General features: G+C 33.8%; 2 protein-coding genes across 4 annotated transcripts; both read left to right on the forward strand.

Annotated features, from left to right (window-relative positions):
• The first annotated feature begins 4,250 nt into the window (after window positions 1–4,250).
• LOC113764631 (BTB/POZ and TAZ domain-containing protein 3) lies at window positions 4,251–10,323 on the forward strand. Of its 2 annotated transcripts, XM_027308592.1 has the most exons (7): window positions 4,251–4,384; window positions 4,598–4,716; window positions 5,774–6,147; window positions 6,431–6,561; window positions 7,635–7,941; window positions 9,202–9,515; window positions 9,842–10,323. In XM_027308592.1, exons 3-7 carry the CDS (start codon window positions 5,806–5,808, stop codon window positions 9,969–9,971), a joined length of 1,224 nt encoding a protein of 407 aa, XP_027164393.1. In that variant the 5' UTR covers window positions 4,251–4,384; window positions 4,598–4,716; window positions 5,774–5,805; the 3' UTR covers window positions 9,972–10,323. The 2 variants fall into 2 exon arrangements, with proteins under 2 accessions (XP_027164393.1, XP_027164394.1); XM_027308593.1 differs by lacking the exon at window positions 4,598–4,716.
• A 1,029-nt stretch (window positions 10,324–11,352) lies between these two features.
• Window positions 11,353–14,734, forward strand: LOC113765130 (sm-like protein LSM36B). 2 transcript variants are annotated; one of them, XM_027309200.1, is made up of 4 exons: window positions 11,353–11,478; window positions 12,390–12,532; window positions 14,157–14,270; window positions 14,355–14,734. In XM_027309200.1, the coding sequence occupies exons 2-4, from the start codon at window positions 12,418–12,420 to the stop codon at window positions 14,399–14,401; spliced, it is 276 nt and encodes a 91-aa protein (XP_027165001.1). In that variant the 5' UTR covers window positions 11,353–11,478; window positions 12,390–12,417; the 3' UTR covers window positions 14,402–14,734. The 2 variants fall into 2 exon arrangements, with proteins under 2 accessions (XP_027165001.1, XP_027165002.1); XM_027309201.1 differs by having other exon boundaries at window positions 12,397–12,532.
• Window positions 14,735–18,116: the final 3,382 nt, after the last annotated feature.

Below are 18,116 nucleotides of genomic sequence, written 5' to 3' on the forward strand. Positions count from 1 at the left end.
TTTCAAAAAATCCCTTATCCAAACAAAGCAATCAATTTTTATGCCAACAGAAAACTTGAAAATCCGACCTTTAGGCATGATGATGTTGCTAGTTGATTGTTTCTGAATACCACCACCACCTCCCGCCCCCTAGTGGATGCTGACAATTCCTTTTTCTAATCTGTCAATTTAGGCATGATCCAATCTTTGTCAAAGATGCTTCTAATCTGTCAATTTAGGCATGATCAAATCTTTGTCAAAAATCTTATGCATGACTTGATTTGAAATGTTCGTAAATTATTTGGTCAAGATAAATGATAATTTTTTCCGTCTTAGGGCAGCCATAGGTTAATTGTAGCATCTCATAAAGTATTTTGAATAAATGGAAGTTTTTGAGTTCATTACAAAAATTGTGTTACACTTGGGGTGAATGTATCTTAGTAAGTTTGGGTGTAGTACAAATATTACTTTTGTCTAATATGACCCTGTTATTGAAGCAATGGTCTACATTAACCTTCAAATATATTTTACTTCAAATGAATTCATACTTCTTTAAAGTACTAAAGAATTTCTCAAGAAATAGTACCTTGTCTTATTTTACGTGGATTTGGGACAACTAAAACAACTCGACTTAATGAGTTTTCTTCATTATGATTATTATGGCCTCATGAGTTCACTATCTTCAAGATTTCTAGGATATATTCACATATTGAATTGACATGTCAAATTTTTAAGTTCACTAATTTCTATTTTCTGTGTAGTTTAGAACATACGTCATGAATCCAATGATGATATATATTATACTGACAATCAGTGTATGTAAGATTTACGCTTAGAACAATGTTAAATAATATCTAGAAATAAAAGTAAGATTGTCGTGTAAAAGGTAAGAAGCATGCGGTTCTTGTAAGTTATTGAGAAAGAAATTAAAGAACTTTTTAGCAAGGAAGTTGACAATAATTTGGCTAATCTAATCGGTGAGAGATGTAGATCTATTCTAAAACTGTATATTAATTACTCCTAGCAATCCCCATTTCTAACCTCTAAAGTGACACTATTTGGAAAACCAAAATTAGAAGTCTATATTTCCCTACTTTTGGTAAGAAAATTAAGGTGCATTTCAATCTTATGTTTGACTATGGATCTTAACACACAATAATCGTTCAATCTTTTGTAATGGGCTAAAGAATTGCATGATTTATTGCAGGAAAAACTTTTCCTCAGTTGAGACTAGAAAGTTACATATGCATGCATCCAACTCAATAAAAATCTTGAGTAAACTACCTACAGAGTCCTTAAACGATTTGAACTATCTCAAATTGGTCCCTCATTTATTTCAAGTATTAAATTGACATCTCAAACAATAAAAAATGTCAAATTTTGATTCTCAAGTTTATTTTCATTGTTAGATTCGTCAAAATTTGCCCTTACATCCATCAGTTTCAGTGGTGGAGATTGACTAAACGATCAAAATTTGACGCTTTTTATTATTAAGAAACCATTTTGAGACTTGAAATAAATGAGGGACCACTTTGAAACAAATGGAATAATTTAAGGGCTCTCTAGATAGTTTTTCCTAAAAATAAAGGAAAGAAGGAACATGCGTTGCCAAATTGACAAATTTCGTTACTTTTACCTACAATTCAAAAGTGTGCAATTTTGCAAATGTGTTATCGACCACAAGATATCATAAATTGTAAATTTAAATATGAATTATTAATTTTTTATTTATCGATAGTCGATTATCCGTCATTAGAGGTGTAATTGCAGTCAATAATTAACGGCCTAATTCAATCAACTTTGCATTTTCATATAATAATACAATTTGAGTTGCAAATTTGGATTTCATTTTAAAATCTGATTCGTGAGTTAGCCTCTACAGTTGCACCTGCGACAGACTGTTGATTCCCTAATCCCATTTTGATGACTTTTTTTTTTTTTTTTTTTTGTCTGTGGCAGTCACTTTTCTTGATGGCTTCACGTTAAAGTGACCCTTCCCTAAACCCTTTCCATGTATGAAACTCTGCTTTCTACCTGACTGGATGTTGACAGCTGAAGATTTGTCATCTTACCTGCCCTGGTTCAACTCACATAGTTTGCCATAAGTTCTAACTCGTATTGTCTTAAATGGGAAAAAAAAGGTTAAGAATTATCATCTAGTTTTTGCCATTCTATGCCCAATCATGCACAATAAAATACCCCTATATTTAATTTGTTTTAGTTAGCTTTTTTTTTTTTTTGTCACTTGTCATCATCTACATCTACATCTACACTTACTCCTAGTCCTAATCTAACCTATACCAGGGAGGTGAATCAACAGGGTCACGGGGAACCGATGGGGACTAAATCACCATCGAACCATACGAGTCCACAACACCCATATGGATCTTAAGCAAAGCCACATTAAGTTGCAACTTTTTGATGAGAGGTCAAGGGTTCAACACCTCACACTAAAGGTGGTAGCCAACTCCACTAAAGGGAGTTGGTTAATTTGTTTTAGTTAGCCGTAATTGACTAATTTCACTCTAAGTGCAGGGGAGAACTTTTAGAATTTTCTCGAGATCTATATTTAGTGTTTGAATCCTAATTCTGACGGTCGAAGATGGGAGGCAAAAAATAATATAATAGTAATAGTAATTTCACTCTAACGTCAACAGTTATAGGATATGCATGACTCTCAAGCTCAAATAATTGTGTAATCATGACATGATTATTTTATCCATAATAATGTAATCATAGAATGATAACTATGCCCAATTAATTCATTGATATACATGGTAAGTAAATAGTTTAACAGTAGTATTTGTCATTAGTCCTACGTTTCTTTACTTTAAAATTGGTACAGGTCATCCTGACTCTGTGTGACAAAATTGACATTAATATAACATAATCACCGACCATAGACAATCAAACTAATCTCCGCTCATTCAGTACTCAGAAAAGGACAATCTGCACCGTAAGGTAGAATTCTTATAACCTAATCTAGCCTATAACCTTCTGCTTGTTATATAGGTATGCTATTTTCTTGCCTTTGATATAAGTTAAATTTTTCTTCAAGAAAAATATGCACTTTTGCAGGTGTCTTGACTTAATGTTTGGTTTATGAACTCGATTGGACTTTTTATTTATAGGAACAAAAGGTAGAAATGACTTTGTTCAAATATATATTTTACCTTTCAAAAATTTGAGGCAAAGTAAACAACATGTTATAATTTTCTAAAAGGATTTTGAGTATTTAAATTTGCAAATAAGCAAGAACATAGAAATGGAAAAAAAAAAACATTTATGATGTTTTACTTATTAAACTTTCTTTCCTCGCATCTTAGTCAGTGTGAAAATGAAAATATGCTGAGTTTTTAAACTTTTATTTGGAGGGGGTGGGGGTTAAGTTTTTATTCTTTGTTTTCTAAGAAAATAAAACTTAATTTGCTAAGTTGATTGGCTAGTTTATACTTGATTTTCTTTAGAAACATGATATGCATTTTTCATATTTAATTCTTTATTTTTTGCTCTAACATGGGAGGCATAAGATTTAATAAGCAGGGAAAGAGAATTTGAATTCAAAATATTTAACTTAAAAGTTCCGATCGTAGTCACTAAACTAAGGTCTTCTCGACATTTAATTGTCTATTTATTTTCTCATATTTAACCCAAAAATTACTACCTTAATCTTGTGTGATAGTCTCGTAACATAACTGCAATCTATTTCTATATATGTGCATTCCAGAAACTATAAAATATATTGCTGATGTCAGTGACCATAAATTGTTTTTAAAACACTTTCAAGTGATTAACACACAAATATATACATATACATATATATGTGTATATATATGTGATGTATATATATATGTATATGTATATATATATCTATATATGTATATGTATATATATATCTATATATGTATATGTATATGTGTGTGTATATGTCAGAAAAAGAAAAACATTATTGAATCAGAAATCTTTTCGGTCCCCACCCCATCCCAAAAAAAGAAAAGCCAAATCCCAGTTCCCCACAATTAGTCCCCACCCCATCCACAGAAATAGAATCATGCCAATGAAAATTTAAATGTATAACAACAATGTACAAGGTGTACATGTATCAATTTATGCTTATTGTATTCTTCTGAGAAATATACAAAGTACAAACGAACCAGGTCCCATTTTGCCTCTCTATTTCCGTCCACTCCTCTTCTCTCAGCCCACTTGTATTCCACTTCACATTTCTTTTCTTCACAAGTCCCCATCCCTCTCCCCATCCCTTCATTTTTTTCACGTTTTCTTTTATAACTTTAATGCTAAAGGTTATCATATATCCATGGTTCTACAGTAACACAGTACTTGGTGTTTGCATATTTACATGCAGAATAGTTGATGACAACTATTGGTTTGATGTTGTTCTGAGGTGAGTTCTTGATCTTCTTGCTTCATTTTCAGGTGTTAGTCAAAAGGGTTGAATTCAGATTTTCTTGATTCGATTCCAAAACCTCTGCTGCATTTATTAAGTTCTGTTGCACGTAATATATTGGAAAAAAGGTGGTTTTGATTGTTGAAGGAAGATTTAGATTATTCTGCTGCATTGATTTTCTTTTTGGTGTCCTTTTTGTTCTTTTTGCAGGCTTTTTTAATATTACCTCAGCAGGGTGAATATCAGCTCTGTTGTAGTAGTTGTAACAGTAAAAAGATTGCAGAAATCTCAATAATTTTTCAGGAGATTTGCTGATTTTTCGTTGTAAGGTAGACACATATATGCTTATCTGTATGTATAGTCTATAGATCATTAACTTTTATTTAATTTTCTTTTTCTTCTGGGGTGGTTTGGGGGGTGGGGGTGGAGGAACAAGGAGATAAGCACATGTTAGGCCTGGTGGTTTGGCTTGCTTAATCAGAGTTATTCATACTTGGCATGTTTCGAGGTGTGATATTGTATACTTGGATACACTTTCTGTCTTATCAGATCTTCTTGTTTAATTTCCTTTTCTGGTTTTGGGTTCCCCTGTTTCATTTGGGTGACTGTTTAAGTAATAACCACAGCTTAATCAAGAAAGGTTCTCAACTTTAGCTTTCTGTATAGTATGGTAGTATCTAATGAGGTTTGTCTAAAACTTTAGTTGATCTGAATTGATTCTTTTATAAAGTAGAGAATTTCATGTATTGCTTGTTTTGTATAAACGTGATGTTGTCTTTTGTACTCTGGATGTTGTTTTTAACCCGCTCATAAGGGTACGGTGTCAATTTCTCCATTAGATTGCTTTCAGCTAACCTCCCCACGAATCTGAAATCATGAAGAATTTATTCTGGGCTACCCTTTTCCTTATCACTGTCTTATTTATTTATATTTGGATTTTATTGGAGAATTTGGAATATTTTGGTCAAAACTTGAACTGTGTATCATGTTAGTCTAATGCATGTCCACAAAATGAGGCAATTGATATGAAAATCTTTCCTTGAGTTGTGCTAGAAAGTAAACTAAGACATTATCCAGGAATCTTTTTACTTAGGTTTGAAGAATCCTTAGTTTTCCATAAAATCCAACTTTTCTAATTGTCTTGGTTCCAAGTCATTAGCAAAGAACACTTGCTAGTTATTCTTTTTCTGCTGGAGACGATAAATTTATCTCTTCTGTATCATTTTCATTTGTCAGACTTGTCTTGACAAGAAGAAATAACGAGATTTATTTGATATAAGCTTCTTGTTGCCTTAAAGGAATCTATTGTTCCTGATTATACTTGTATTCATTTTTAAATCTTCCTCAGCTTGCAATATCTACAGTTCTGTTCATTTTCCTGTGCAGGTATATTGATCAATTGTGTAAAGTAGTATCTCATGGCTTCACTGGACCTTGACACACCATGGCTGGCCTCATCCATTGAATCCTTTGATGGTTCCCTAGATATACACATAGAGGAAGTTAGTTCTTCTGCTAGTTTAGATTCACTAGACAAATCGAAGTCCATCATACATTGTAGCCAGACTATCCCAAAGCCACCTCCTCTCCCAGCTAAAATATGTCAAAGAACCAAAAACCAAAGATGTCTCACAAAATCCTGTTTTGTTCCCAAGGAAACTAAAGATTTATGGGACAGGCTCTTTAGAGAAGGATATGCAGCAGATGTGCATATCATCACAGAAAATGGGTCTGTAATTCCAGCACATTATAGTGTTCTGGTATGTAAGTCAAATTCATCGTACCTTATTTACACCTGAGTTGGCATACCCTGATCAATTCTAAGCTGTACAGTCTGCTGTGTGCAACTTGCACTTTAGCCACTGTAGTTGAAAGCACAACTAAACTTAGTAGGCTTGAAGATTATGTGAAAGCTTGCTAATGACAAGGAGAAAGCTTGTCGTTGTCTGCCTGGAAATTGTTTAATCTGATAGATGACTAGACAACATTCACTTTTATTTGTAATAGCTGATATATGTCCCTTTTTCCTCTTTGTTTTGGTAGTGTGTTGCATCAGCAGTCCTGGAGAATTTTCTGCAGCAATCTAAAGCAAAGAATGGTATAAGATATATAAAGATTCCTGGGCTACCCTATGATGCTATTTATGTTTTCATACGTTTCCTTTATTCATCCTGGTATGCTGCCCATCTCGCTATTTACTTTCTCGTCTATTGTTCTTCTGCTTCAGTACAGTACAAAATCATAAGTGAAGTCATTGTCATTCTAATTCTCCATGCACTTAGTATCTGTTCCTTGTTTAATCCTTCTAAACAGTCCCCTTTCTCAGTCAGTTGTCATGATGGTGACAGTTCAGCCTGCAGTCTTGGACCAGGCTTCTGATAAGAATGGTTATGAAGGTTTTTGCAGAACAATACTTTGGGTTACCAAATATGGATGTTCTTGATAAAGAATTCCCTCCCGAACTTTCTGGTGTCATGGATAGTAGTTGATATTGCAATATAACCTCTTTTAGATGACGTAGAGTGCTTTAACATGTCAAGATTATTTAGTGTCCTGAAGGATCAGAAATGCAGGGGTTTGATATAATTGTTTATAGTAGGCAACTTTTCATGGCTAAGGATTGTCTATTAGGAAGTAATGGCTGTAGATAATTCAGTGGAGTTCATTGGTTCTTACATTGGAATAGATGGTACAAAACTTCAAAATTCTGCTCATGTCTATTCTGGTAGCATGACAGAACTAATCATTTCTTCTTGTGAAACTCCTCTTCGACCGCCTTATAAGTAGAAGTGAAAATTGATACTTAATTCTCTCCTTATCAAATAGATTCAGTTCCAGTGGCATCAGTAGCATAAAAGTCTTATCATCTAAGTTGCTGGAATTGGCAAGGTCAACATAATCGTCTTCGTATTTGCAGAAATGCTTATTTCTAACAAATAAAGGTGGTCTTTTTTTCTTAGTAAAATGCTGTAACTCATAAAATATACCTAAAATTTTTACCAGTCAAAGAGTAAACAATGAATAATTAGTGTAAACCGTACAGTGACACCATCTAACTGGACCTGTGGATTTTGAACTGACTGCTACATTGTTTGCTGTATCAGTTAGTGCAAAAAACCAGAACATTGCGTTGATATTTCTAGTATTCCTCTTCATTTTAATGATTGTCAAGGCTTATAATGTTGGATATGTTGTTTCTTTATCTTCTTCCAGATTCTAAATTGTAGTCTTAATCTTTTCCTATCAGCTATGATGAAGGAGAAATGAAGAAATTTGTTCTCCATTTATTGGTTTTATCACATTCATACTCAGTACCATCGCTTAAAAAAGTTTGTGTAGACCTTTTGGAGCAACGTTGGTTGACAACCGAGAATGTGATAGATGTTCTGCAGCTAGCAAAAAACTGTGATGCACCAAGACTTTCCTTAATATGTGTTCGTATGATTGTTAAGGACTTCAAAACCATATCTTTAACTGAAGGATGGAAAGTAATGAAACGTGCAAATCCCAGTCTTGAACAGGAGCTTTTGGAGTCAGTTGTTGAAGCAGATTCTGTAAGAGAGCTACCCTTCGTTATCTCCACAGAATACAATCTATTTCTTTCATTTGAATGACTGGCTTCTTGTTGAACAAGATGAGATGCCTGATGTGAGTGACTTCCTGATGGTCATCTCAATATGAATACTAATAAACTATTGTGGAACCTTCCAAGTCATATTTTTCTCTGTATCTATGAGAATATTCTGATAGATTACAGTGTTCATCCTTTCCCATAAAATGTTAAACAGTTGCTGCTACTGCTTCATGGATGGAGCAGCTAAGCAGTGCATGGTGGACCGATGTATGTTTTCTTATTTGAAATATCTGACTGGAAGACACCTGTTAGAGAATCCTAATTGTCTGAAGTCAATCATGTAATATAAGATGTGTTGCTCAAGATATCTTGGAAATGTCTACTTTCAACTGAATCTGGTTAACAACATGCTCTTCGGGGTCTACAGAGATTGCTTTCTTTCAGGCAGGGGTTTTGAGCTGTATTTAGACCCTGATGGGAAGGAAGAGCACTAGAAAATGTGAAAGAAAAAGTTACTTTTGTCAAATTTTTCTTTGTTCTAGTTAGTAAATTTATGGTCAAATCTTGAGGAATTTGCAATTAAGTTAGAAGAAGACATTATGAGAATTTTCTCCTCCATCATTCCCTTACACCCACCAAATTCCAAGTTCCAAAGAAAGAGGATAATTTTCTTCTCCCTCCTGTAGCTTGCCAGATTAGTTTCAGTTGCTTATGTATTGTGAGAGTCATCTGAAAATTATTTCACACTTGAACTAACAGCAAGCTATGGCACCAAAAATTGGTTGCTTAAGAGTAACTTAGACGGTAGGCCTTCATATGCAGAAACTGCATTTCTTCCCGCAGACATAAGGGCATCTAGACCTGATATTCCGCAAGGAGGGACTGGGGGATTGTTGTGCGTTTACTTTGTTATTTCATTTGGCTGTCCTGTATGCATTTTGTTTTCGGTAACTTCATCGTTGTTCTTTCACGGATTTCTGCTTACTATTTTATGTAATAATAAAGAGCCAAAACAAGTGTCGGTTGCATTATTGGTATTCCGGAAATGTCAGTTACCTACTCATGATATTTGTGCATAGCATCTAGAGATATCATACATCAGATGTGCACTAGATCTGTGCTGTAATGTGTTAATCAACTAGTTGAGGTATACATATTTTAGCTACTACCTTGTTGGAAAGGGTTTAACTTATGCTTTGGTTCATTAACAGAGGATATTAATTTACTCGTTTTGTCTTAGAGGAAAGAGGAGAGGTTGAAGAAAATTGAAGAGAAAAAGGTTTATTTGCAACTGTACGAGGCAATGGAAGCATTGCTACATATTTGCAAGGAAGGATGTAGGACAATTGGGCCTTGTGACAAAGTTCTCAAAGGGAGCCAGGTTTCTTGTACTTTCCCTGCTTGCAAGGGAATTGAAACTTTAGTCCGTCATTTCTCTATCTGTAAGACAAGAGTCCCTGGTGGATGCATGCAGTGCAAGCGAATGTGGCAGCTTCTTGAACTTCATTCCCGCATGTGCAGTGAACCTGATCTTTGCAAGGTTCCTCTTTGCAGGTATGTGTACAGTGTACATAGTAGCATCATTTCTTAAATTTTCAGCTGGCAGTGCAGAAGCAAAGCTATTTAACCACACTAAAGAAGTTGCAGATATATGCGACTTGCACATTCAAATGTTTATACATATAAAATGTGCAAACTTTAAAGTCACCAACTGATAAAACTTGGCTGGAAAAACAAAGATAACCATTGCCAATCAAAAACTTGCTTTAAAATGACAGTGACATACAAACTTTTTAGCGATGATTGTGGTTTATAGCTCTGTAAACAGTTGCAATAAGGTGCTATAACAGAAATTGCCACTGCCCTTCTTTGGGTTTCAGGCATTTCAAGGAGAAAATGCAGCAGCAAAGTAAGAAAGACGAGGCAAAATGGAAACTTTTGGTAAGCAAGGTCATGGCAACCAAGAATGCATTCGGACCATTCATGTCGCGGAGGTCAAGTTTTTCATGACCAAAATATATATTGATTGTGGCCTTTTATTTAGGTGGCCATATCAAATTTGTACATTGTTGAAAAGAAAAAGAATATTGTACAATGTGTAATAAATCAAAGCTTGCTCGTGGAAGAGAATAACCTGTTTTTCTGATATCTCTTCAATTGATGTTTTTGAAGTGATGAGGCTTCAGAAGTTAGATCAACAGAAGGCAATCTTGGATTTAAAGTTGGAAGGTGGTGTGAATGTGTTCTCGAGGCCCATTCACGTTCCCTTCCTGCATACATTGTATATGAGATTCATGATGGATAATTTGGATGAAGAACTCAAAATTTTTGAGGTTATGATGATTTGTGCTGGTTTTGTGTATATCTTTCTATTTATACATATATATATATATAGAAGGCTTAGCTGAGGATTTTTTATCGTGGAGAAGATCAAAGAACAAAAGGACAGCTTTTGAATCAATAACCAACTATGTGCAGTGGCTTTTCAACCAACTATTTGCTTCGCCCCTTGTTATGTTGCATTTAGTTAAAGGTTAATTTTTTCTCAAAATTGTAATCAACAATATGTGGATATTGGTGTTTTGTTTTGAGGTAAAAAAAAAAAAGAAATCAAACTAGAGTGACAACAGGTATAGAGTTTTTAGAGGGAGTATTCTTGTTTAATCATTTTGACCGAATTTAGATTTTGATTTTGAAAAATCAATCTCTTTATTTTTCTCGTTTGCTTTTGTACCTAGACGTTGAATTTTATCAACAGGTAAAAGTGCTAAAACTTTGAATCAATTGACAAGAAAAACTGCTTTTTGGATCATCCTCTAGAAGCCTTGCAAAAATATGGGGCGGAAAAAAAAAAGAGAGAGAGAGAGAAGAAAAACCAATGTCCCTGAATCTGGAAACAAATCGAGAAAACCAATTTCATTTTTAAAAATGACTTCTCTAGAAGCTAATTTAAATTTTTTTTTTAAGTTCTAGGTGCACTTTGGATTGAAAATGGACTTCAATTAGTATGCATTTGGATTGAGAGATTTAATGAAGAATTTGAAATCTTTTGAAATCTCTCTCATCATTTACATTATTTATGAGGTATTTAAATTTGTAAATTATCCATTATTCTTGTATTTAAAATATTTTTTAATAATTGATATATTACAAACCCAAATGTCCATTAAGCAATTCAAACAACTACACGATTTGGATGAATTTCAAATCTTTCATCAAATTCCTCAATTCAAGCTATGCTTTTTAAGAAGCTATTTTTTTTACCTCAACAAAGTTTACTAGTGCATACTGATACCGGTTCAAAACATTAGGCACCAATTCGTAATTTTCAAAATTTTCCAAAATTTCAACTGGAGAGAGCCTAAAGTCTTCAGTAGCCGGGAAGTACTGACTAGTTGACCAAAAACTCTATAAAAACCCTAATAGCCCTTCCGGACGAAAATCTCCCAAGTCTTAGCTTTCCACCACTCTTAATCGCTATCGGAATCCGGCCCAATTGAAGAAGTTTGAACTCGTGGTTAGTGAATTTTCTCCTCTTGATTAATTTAGCTCGTATATTGACTTCAATTACCCAATTTCTTCGTGATTATATATTACATTTTTTCAGTGATTTGGGTTCTTGGAGTCTAGTTTACGAATGCAAAATTGGATTTTTTTTGTTGTAATTTTACAATTTGAGCTCCCTTTCAGCTTCTTTATTGGTTGATTTTCTGTATCATCGTTGTTATTAGTATTTTGTTAGTACCTTTTACCATGGTATTGATATTATTGTAGCATATTCTTGTCATGTTGTCCTGCTACCATTGTTCTTGGGTGCAAATCTCGTTTTGTATTTTATGTATTTTATTTTTTGGGTTAGCGTTTCTGCTGATGTATGGCTTGGATTTTTGAAATATGAGAGTTTGTTCTTTATTAACTGTTTGTTAAATTACTTTAACAATATAAGAAGAGAATAAAGCGTTTCAGTTTCTGTGTTCATATTCATCAAAGAATTAAGGAGAAGAACGTCTCCCTTTTTTTTTTTTGGGTTCTTTATTCTGCTAAGAGGTCAGTGGATTTATGTTCTGAATGCCAAAGTTGATTCTTTTGATATATATTGTACGGAATGAATTGCTACTGTTATTTTGTTTGTAACTGCTTATGATTTCTTGTTACAATGACTTTTGCCAAAAATGAGTTTTATTGTCCAAAGGAATCTATTTAAGACATTATTGACTAATGCTTGAATTTTGTTGATTGGTTAATGATGCACTATCCCTTGTTCGATTGATCACTCTGTAGTGTAGCAAATGCATTGTTCAATGTCCATTTGATGGTATTGTAGATGAAATATTTAATGCTACCATAAATTACTTGGATTTGATGTTTGATATGGATTTTGGCTGGTTATGTTTTCATAAATAATCTTGTTGTCACTGTACCGTGAAGAAACCAGTGGCATTGTTAGCACTAAGACATGAGTGGAACAGGAGAGAAAGGCTCAGCAACCACCAAAACCCCAGCTGATTTTCTCAAATCTATTCGGGGGCGACCTGTTGTTGTCAAGCTAAACTCTGGCGTTGACTATCGAGGTTAGATACTATTTTATGTGTTTTATTTTAGTGGTTCTTTCCTTTCAATTAGAAACCTTCTCTTCCAATTCTGGAACGTAGTTTTGCTTACCACTTTTTGTTATTTAGTAGTATTAACTTTCTGTAGTTATCATGTCCAGGCATCTACCTAGTCAGATGTTGCGACTAGTTTTTGTGGTTTTCTCATTTGAATTACCCTCTTGCGAGCTGATTATGCAAATTGAGCATCTGCTTCTTGTCAATGATTTATCCATGTGACTTTCCAAATCAACCATTTTACTTCTGAGTCATATTTGTGTTACAAATATGTGCGAGGTGTCCATTTTATGCTTTATGATTAATCTGGAATTTAGCTATTTGTACTGTAATAGTATACCACTGGCAATGTAAATGTAACTATGGTAATAGCTGAGCAAAACCAAGGAAGTTTTGGGTAGTTCCATGTATCATGATCAATACATAAATGCAGCAAGCTAACCTTTTCTTTCCTTTTTTTTCCGTGGGGCTGTGGTGGGAGTGGTTTATGTGGGTGGTAATATCTGTAAATCAGTGTCAAAAATTACGTCTTAGAGGCCAGAAGATGTTTAAAGTGACCTGGTTCTGTCCATTGCATTTATTCGATGATGATGTTCAGTTTTACAAAATATCTTTCTGATCATGCAGTGATAATGACAGTGATGAACTTATGCTGTCTGTAACTTTAGATTTTAGTTGAACTTACTGCTTATTGTTGAGAGATTGTTGTATGAGAAGGTACTAAATGATACTCATTTGACATGCAGCAAGTGTTGCACTGCTACCTGTTCTTATGTGTTTTATGAAATAATCAGTAGTAGCTTTACTGGTAAATTTTGGATTAATATTTTTCATCCTTTGTTGACGCATAAATTTATAGAATGTCTATACAATTATCCAGTTGGACGTCATGTAAATACTCAAGGAAGTTGAGCATAATTTCTTTTAACGACTATGTTCATGTTGTCTTGTTTTGCATGACATTTTCTTTGGTGTCTTGTTAGCATGTCTGCCAATCATTTGCTTTTTTGTTCAGGGCTGTTGGGATATTGAAAAAGAAAATAGCTTCTGACACGCCCAGTAGATTCATTATTTTTCCTGTATTCAAGCTGATAAATGGTAAGAGAGAGAAGAAAGATCTTTAAAACCAGAAGAGGATGATGGAGGAGTGGAGATGTCAGTGAAGAAAATGTGAGAAAAGTGGCAGGGTTAAGTTAAAAATGAAGAAACAAAAATTACTTTGCCAGAATGGTGACTGAATATAGATGGAAGATGGGGGTTTTGTGGTGGGGGAGCTGGTCAGAGGAGAAGATGATAATAGGACTTGGATAGAAGCAAATTATTTGTATGTTTTGTAGCTGGGCTAAAAGGAAATTATGTTACTGGATCTTCTGAGTTTCGGAGCATTGATTAATGTCCAGGGGTCTTTCTTGTTTTATGCTTAGTCCTATGCATCAATTAAAATGCTCTAATTTCTTTTAAGTTAGTAGGCCAAAATGACTACTAATAAATTTGGCTAAACATAGTTGGTCGAAGTGTTGCTGACTGCAGCCCTGATATAGCAAAATAAGAGCAATTGCAATTTAACATCACAATTATTTGAATGCAGGTATCTTAGCTTGTCTCGATGGATACATGAATATAGCAATGGAACAAACAGAGGAATACGTCAATGGACAGCTGAAGAATAAATATGGAGACGCTTTTATTCGTGGAAATAATGGTAAGTTTAAATTGGTGTTGCTCTAGTATGTTTTTCATTTATCTTCCACTGTAATGATAATAGTGTGCGTTTCTGTGGTTGCAGTGCTATATATCAGCACATCAAAGAGAACCCTAGCAGAGGGGGCATAAAGTTGAGGTTCCAAATACATCCAAGTTATTTCATCATGTTCTGTGCTGTTGATGAATTCATAGATTAGGATTTTTTTTTTGCTGTTCTCCTTTTAGGCAGATCAAGAATCTTTGTACTCCTAAACATGTTCTTCGAACTAAATCAGCATTCTGAACGCAGAAAACATGTTATCTGTTGAACTATATATGGATGGCTGCTTGCAGATTGTCTGACGTACAGTTGAAGTAGATATAGCTACTGGTGCCTGTATTCTGCCAATGTTGCATCAACACATGATTTGCTGGCCTACCAAACAAAAGATTTTCTTGTGTTGTACCCAAATTCGTTCTCGATTTTGCCCCTCTTCTCCCCTCTGTCTGTTATTTTCCTTTTTGCTTTTCCTTCCCTTCTCTGACATTGAACGAGATATGATACCCTTGATTCAGTGAATGCGCGCGCGCGCACAATTATTATGTTGATCCCGGATCGAATTGCCAAGTAAATTTTTTCTTTGGGCGGGGCTTAAGCTTGTTGAACCCAAGTCACAAGGCCTAAGCGATGAGTTAAATCATTCATCTGCGGGAATTGATCGAGTAAGTAATGTTATATCATTAATAAGAGGGGGCAAATGTCGAAAAATTTGTTATGCAATTTGTAGGGCTATTAGTTCAAAATTTTGTTTTGTTTCTGTGAGAGTAGGTTTATCAGATTGTAAGAGCATATGGTTATATCATAAATATGGCCAAACTAAGCCAAAATTTTTTTATCCTACCTTTTAGTTATTGCGGAATGACACGTATCACCTTCTAGGGATCACCCTTATGGGATTACTTTGTTTATAAATAGGATATTGATCGGAGGAAGAAATTATTATCATCTCAGGAAGAAATTATTATACATCCACCCGTGGGATTATACTGTTCATGAATGGGGGATTAATTCAATGAAAGGGAATGTTTAATAACATTTATAACCAATCATGAGACGACATCAGTAATCTAATTTTATGCCATCCTAGAACCAAAGGGGAAAAGAATAAGAAAAAAAAAAGGAAAGAGAAGTAATATATAATGCAATCCAGTTTTGATCTAATGGTCAAAGTTGAAATTTCAATATTTAAAAGTTTTAGCTTCAAATCCTTTCTCGTTTCTTAAATTTCATTATTTCCCTATAAATTTTTTTTTTTATGTATATATCTTTTTCCTCTTTTACAAGGTGGACGTCCTCATTTGCATCCTTTTCACCAAGCAACCCACTGAAGCAAACTGAACTACCACTGTCACTCATCTTCATCTCATTCCATTGCCTCATCTGCACTCCTTTACGCTATGAACAAATAAGGGAATGTCAACTTTTCTCTTTAAATTTTTGTTTGACTAAGCAAATTTTGTTTTCGTATTCTTTTTTTCCATGCTAAGTTCTTCTATTCATTCCCGATCATTTATCCTCTACTTATATTTTTTTTTTCTCTTTTGTTTTTCTTTCTGATATTTAATTTTACTCCTTTTATTCTGTCAAGTTTGCTTTTTCTCGCAATCCCTTTGGGTATTAATACATGAGGTAAAATTCTTATTACTTTAGTGTAATGTAAACATATCAATCTTTTTTGAAGTTATGTGCATTTGGGTCCTTTTAGAGTTATGTGCACTTGTCAAGGCTAAGTCGCTGAGATGTCTCAAATTAGAGGTCATTCTAGTTAATACATCAGATATATGATTCGACCATATCCTAAGCGAAATGTTATTTTCATTTCATTTTTTGTGATTTGCACTCCCATCATATGTTTTATCATATAGTGTAATAAATGAAAAATATATGATTAAAACGATAGTGGGAGTGTGATTAACAAAATGGAAGTGCGAACTGAGTGTGTTTGGATAGGATATTATTTGAAATATTATTTTGGAATAATTACTATAATACTTTTTGTGATGTGATGTATGCGAAATAAAAAGGTGATTGAAAAATTTTTTAAAAAAAGTGTATTGAAAATTGTGTTTATAATGCAAGCAAATAATTTAGATCCAAATATTTCCCTATCCTAAATGCAATTGAGGTTTGATCAAATCCTCCCATTGGATGGCATTCAGATCTTGAATCCTGACGATTGCCAATATATGCGTTGCTTCTGACTAATTAGACAGTAAGTCCCACACAAGTGGAGTTCTTTCCATTTTCCTCCTCTCTAACTTGCTGTCCTACTTGCAAACAAACAACACCTCACTAGGGTATTCTGATCATCAATAATGAGCCTTCTTCCTTTTCCTGCAACCATTTATTTTTTAGTTCCCTTTTTCAATTACTTCAAATCTTCATAGAATCCAAGCTCCCCGTATTTGACTTCTAGTTTCAATCGTTTACGTTATGTAATGATAGGTTGCTTCAGATTTGGTAGGGTCCTAATTTAATTCCACTTATAGTCATTGTATATTTAGTGAGAGGAAAATTTCGGCAATATTGATAAGATTTATAATTAAGAATTCATATCTTGACGGGAGAGTAAGGCCATATAAGTCCTTTATTTCAGCATGTTTATTGAATATGAAAATTTTGTCCTCTGTAGTTAAGTATATGTCAATAGGTAGGGTTTGAGTTACATCTAGTTGGTCTAGATCTAAAGTCATTAAACTTAGTTAGACCTAAATTCAGATTCAGACTTGCATGGCCGAAAAATGGGTCCGAAAAAGTAAATCTAGACTTCAACTCTATGGGTTTGGGTATCCAATAGGTATTTGTGGGTATTTTTTTGAACATACAGTAAAGAACAAAAAGAAAAATATTTTAAAAATATATAAAGTTGAAAAATAATATAAATCTAATTTTTGTTTTCAAATAATAAAATTAACATTCCAAAAGTTGAATGCTATATTATGAACTCAAATAAAGAACTATTATAAACTACTATTTATTTTCAAAATTTCACCTGCATCCGCGTCCAATCCTTCATTTGTTTGCCTTAACTTTTATCCTTTTCCTAAAAAAGTTTGTACCCGTCGCAATGGGAAGAAGAGGGGAAGGATAGAGGAGGCAATGGGGTATTTTTTTTTTTCTTTTTTTTGGATGGTGGTACACTATTTTGAATGTTTTATAGAATTTTTGAATATTTTTAAGTGTTTTTAACAATTTACTGTAGTCTTATAGATCGTGATTGGAAAAAAAAATGTCCAGGTGCCAAATAAAGCCCTTAATTGTTAATATCTCCTGACCTCATTCAAAACTTCTTCTGACATGTTTGAATGTTTTAGATAGTTTAAAAATGCTTTTAAGGTTTTAATTGGTATAATTATTGTTACTCAAGATAGTCATACTGTTGAACTTGATTTTACACCACAGTTTATCCTAAGTTTACAAGCTTCACACCCTTTAACTTCACATGAATTAAATGGTTCAATTATGGTACAAAACAAAAAAAAAATTCTCCCAACAAGCTGTGAGGGTGTCTATAATGGTGAGAACAGTCACATATTAGTCCACTCCATCCTGCAATTCTTCCAATTCTGCTTCAAATGGACTGCACTTGGCTGCTTCCTAAACACCAATAAAATTTATATATGTACACACACACACACACTAGCCTTGACCCCGCATCAAGTAAGCATTGAACATAAGAGGCATCACTTCGAAGGGTAAATGTTTATGTGTTTACGTATTCACATACTGTTAACCATAGAACTTAACTTCAAATGAAGAATTAAAACTTGGTTCAACACTTGCATAATCCTTAAATAGATGGAA

The sequence above is a fragment of the Coffea eugenioides genome, chromosome 3, assembly GCF_003713205.1.
Source record: "Coffea eugenioides isolate CCC68of chromosome 3, Ceug_1.0, whole genome shotgun sequence".
Lineage (NCBI taxonomy): Eukaryota > Viridiplantae > Streptophyta > Magnoliopsida > Gentianales > Rubiaceae > Coffea > Coffea eugenioides.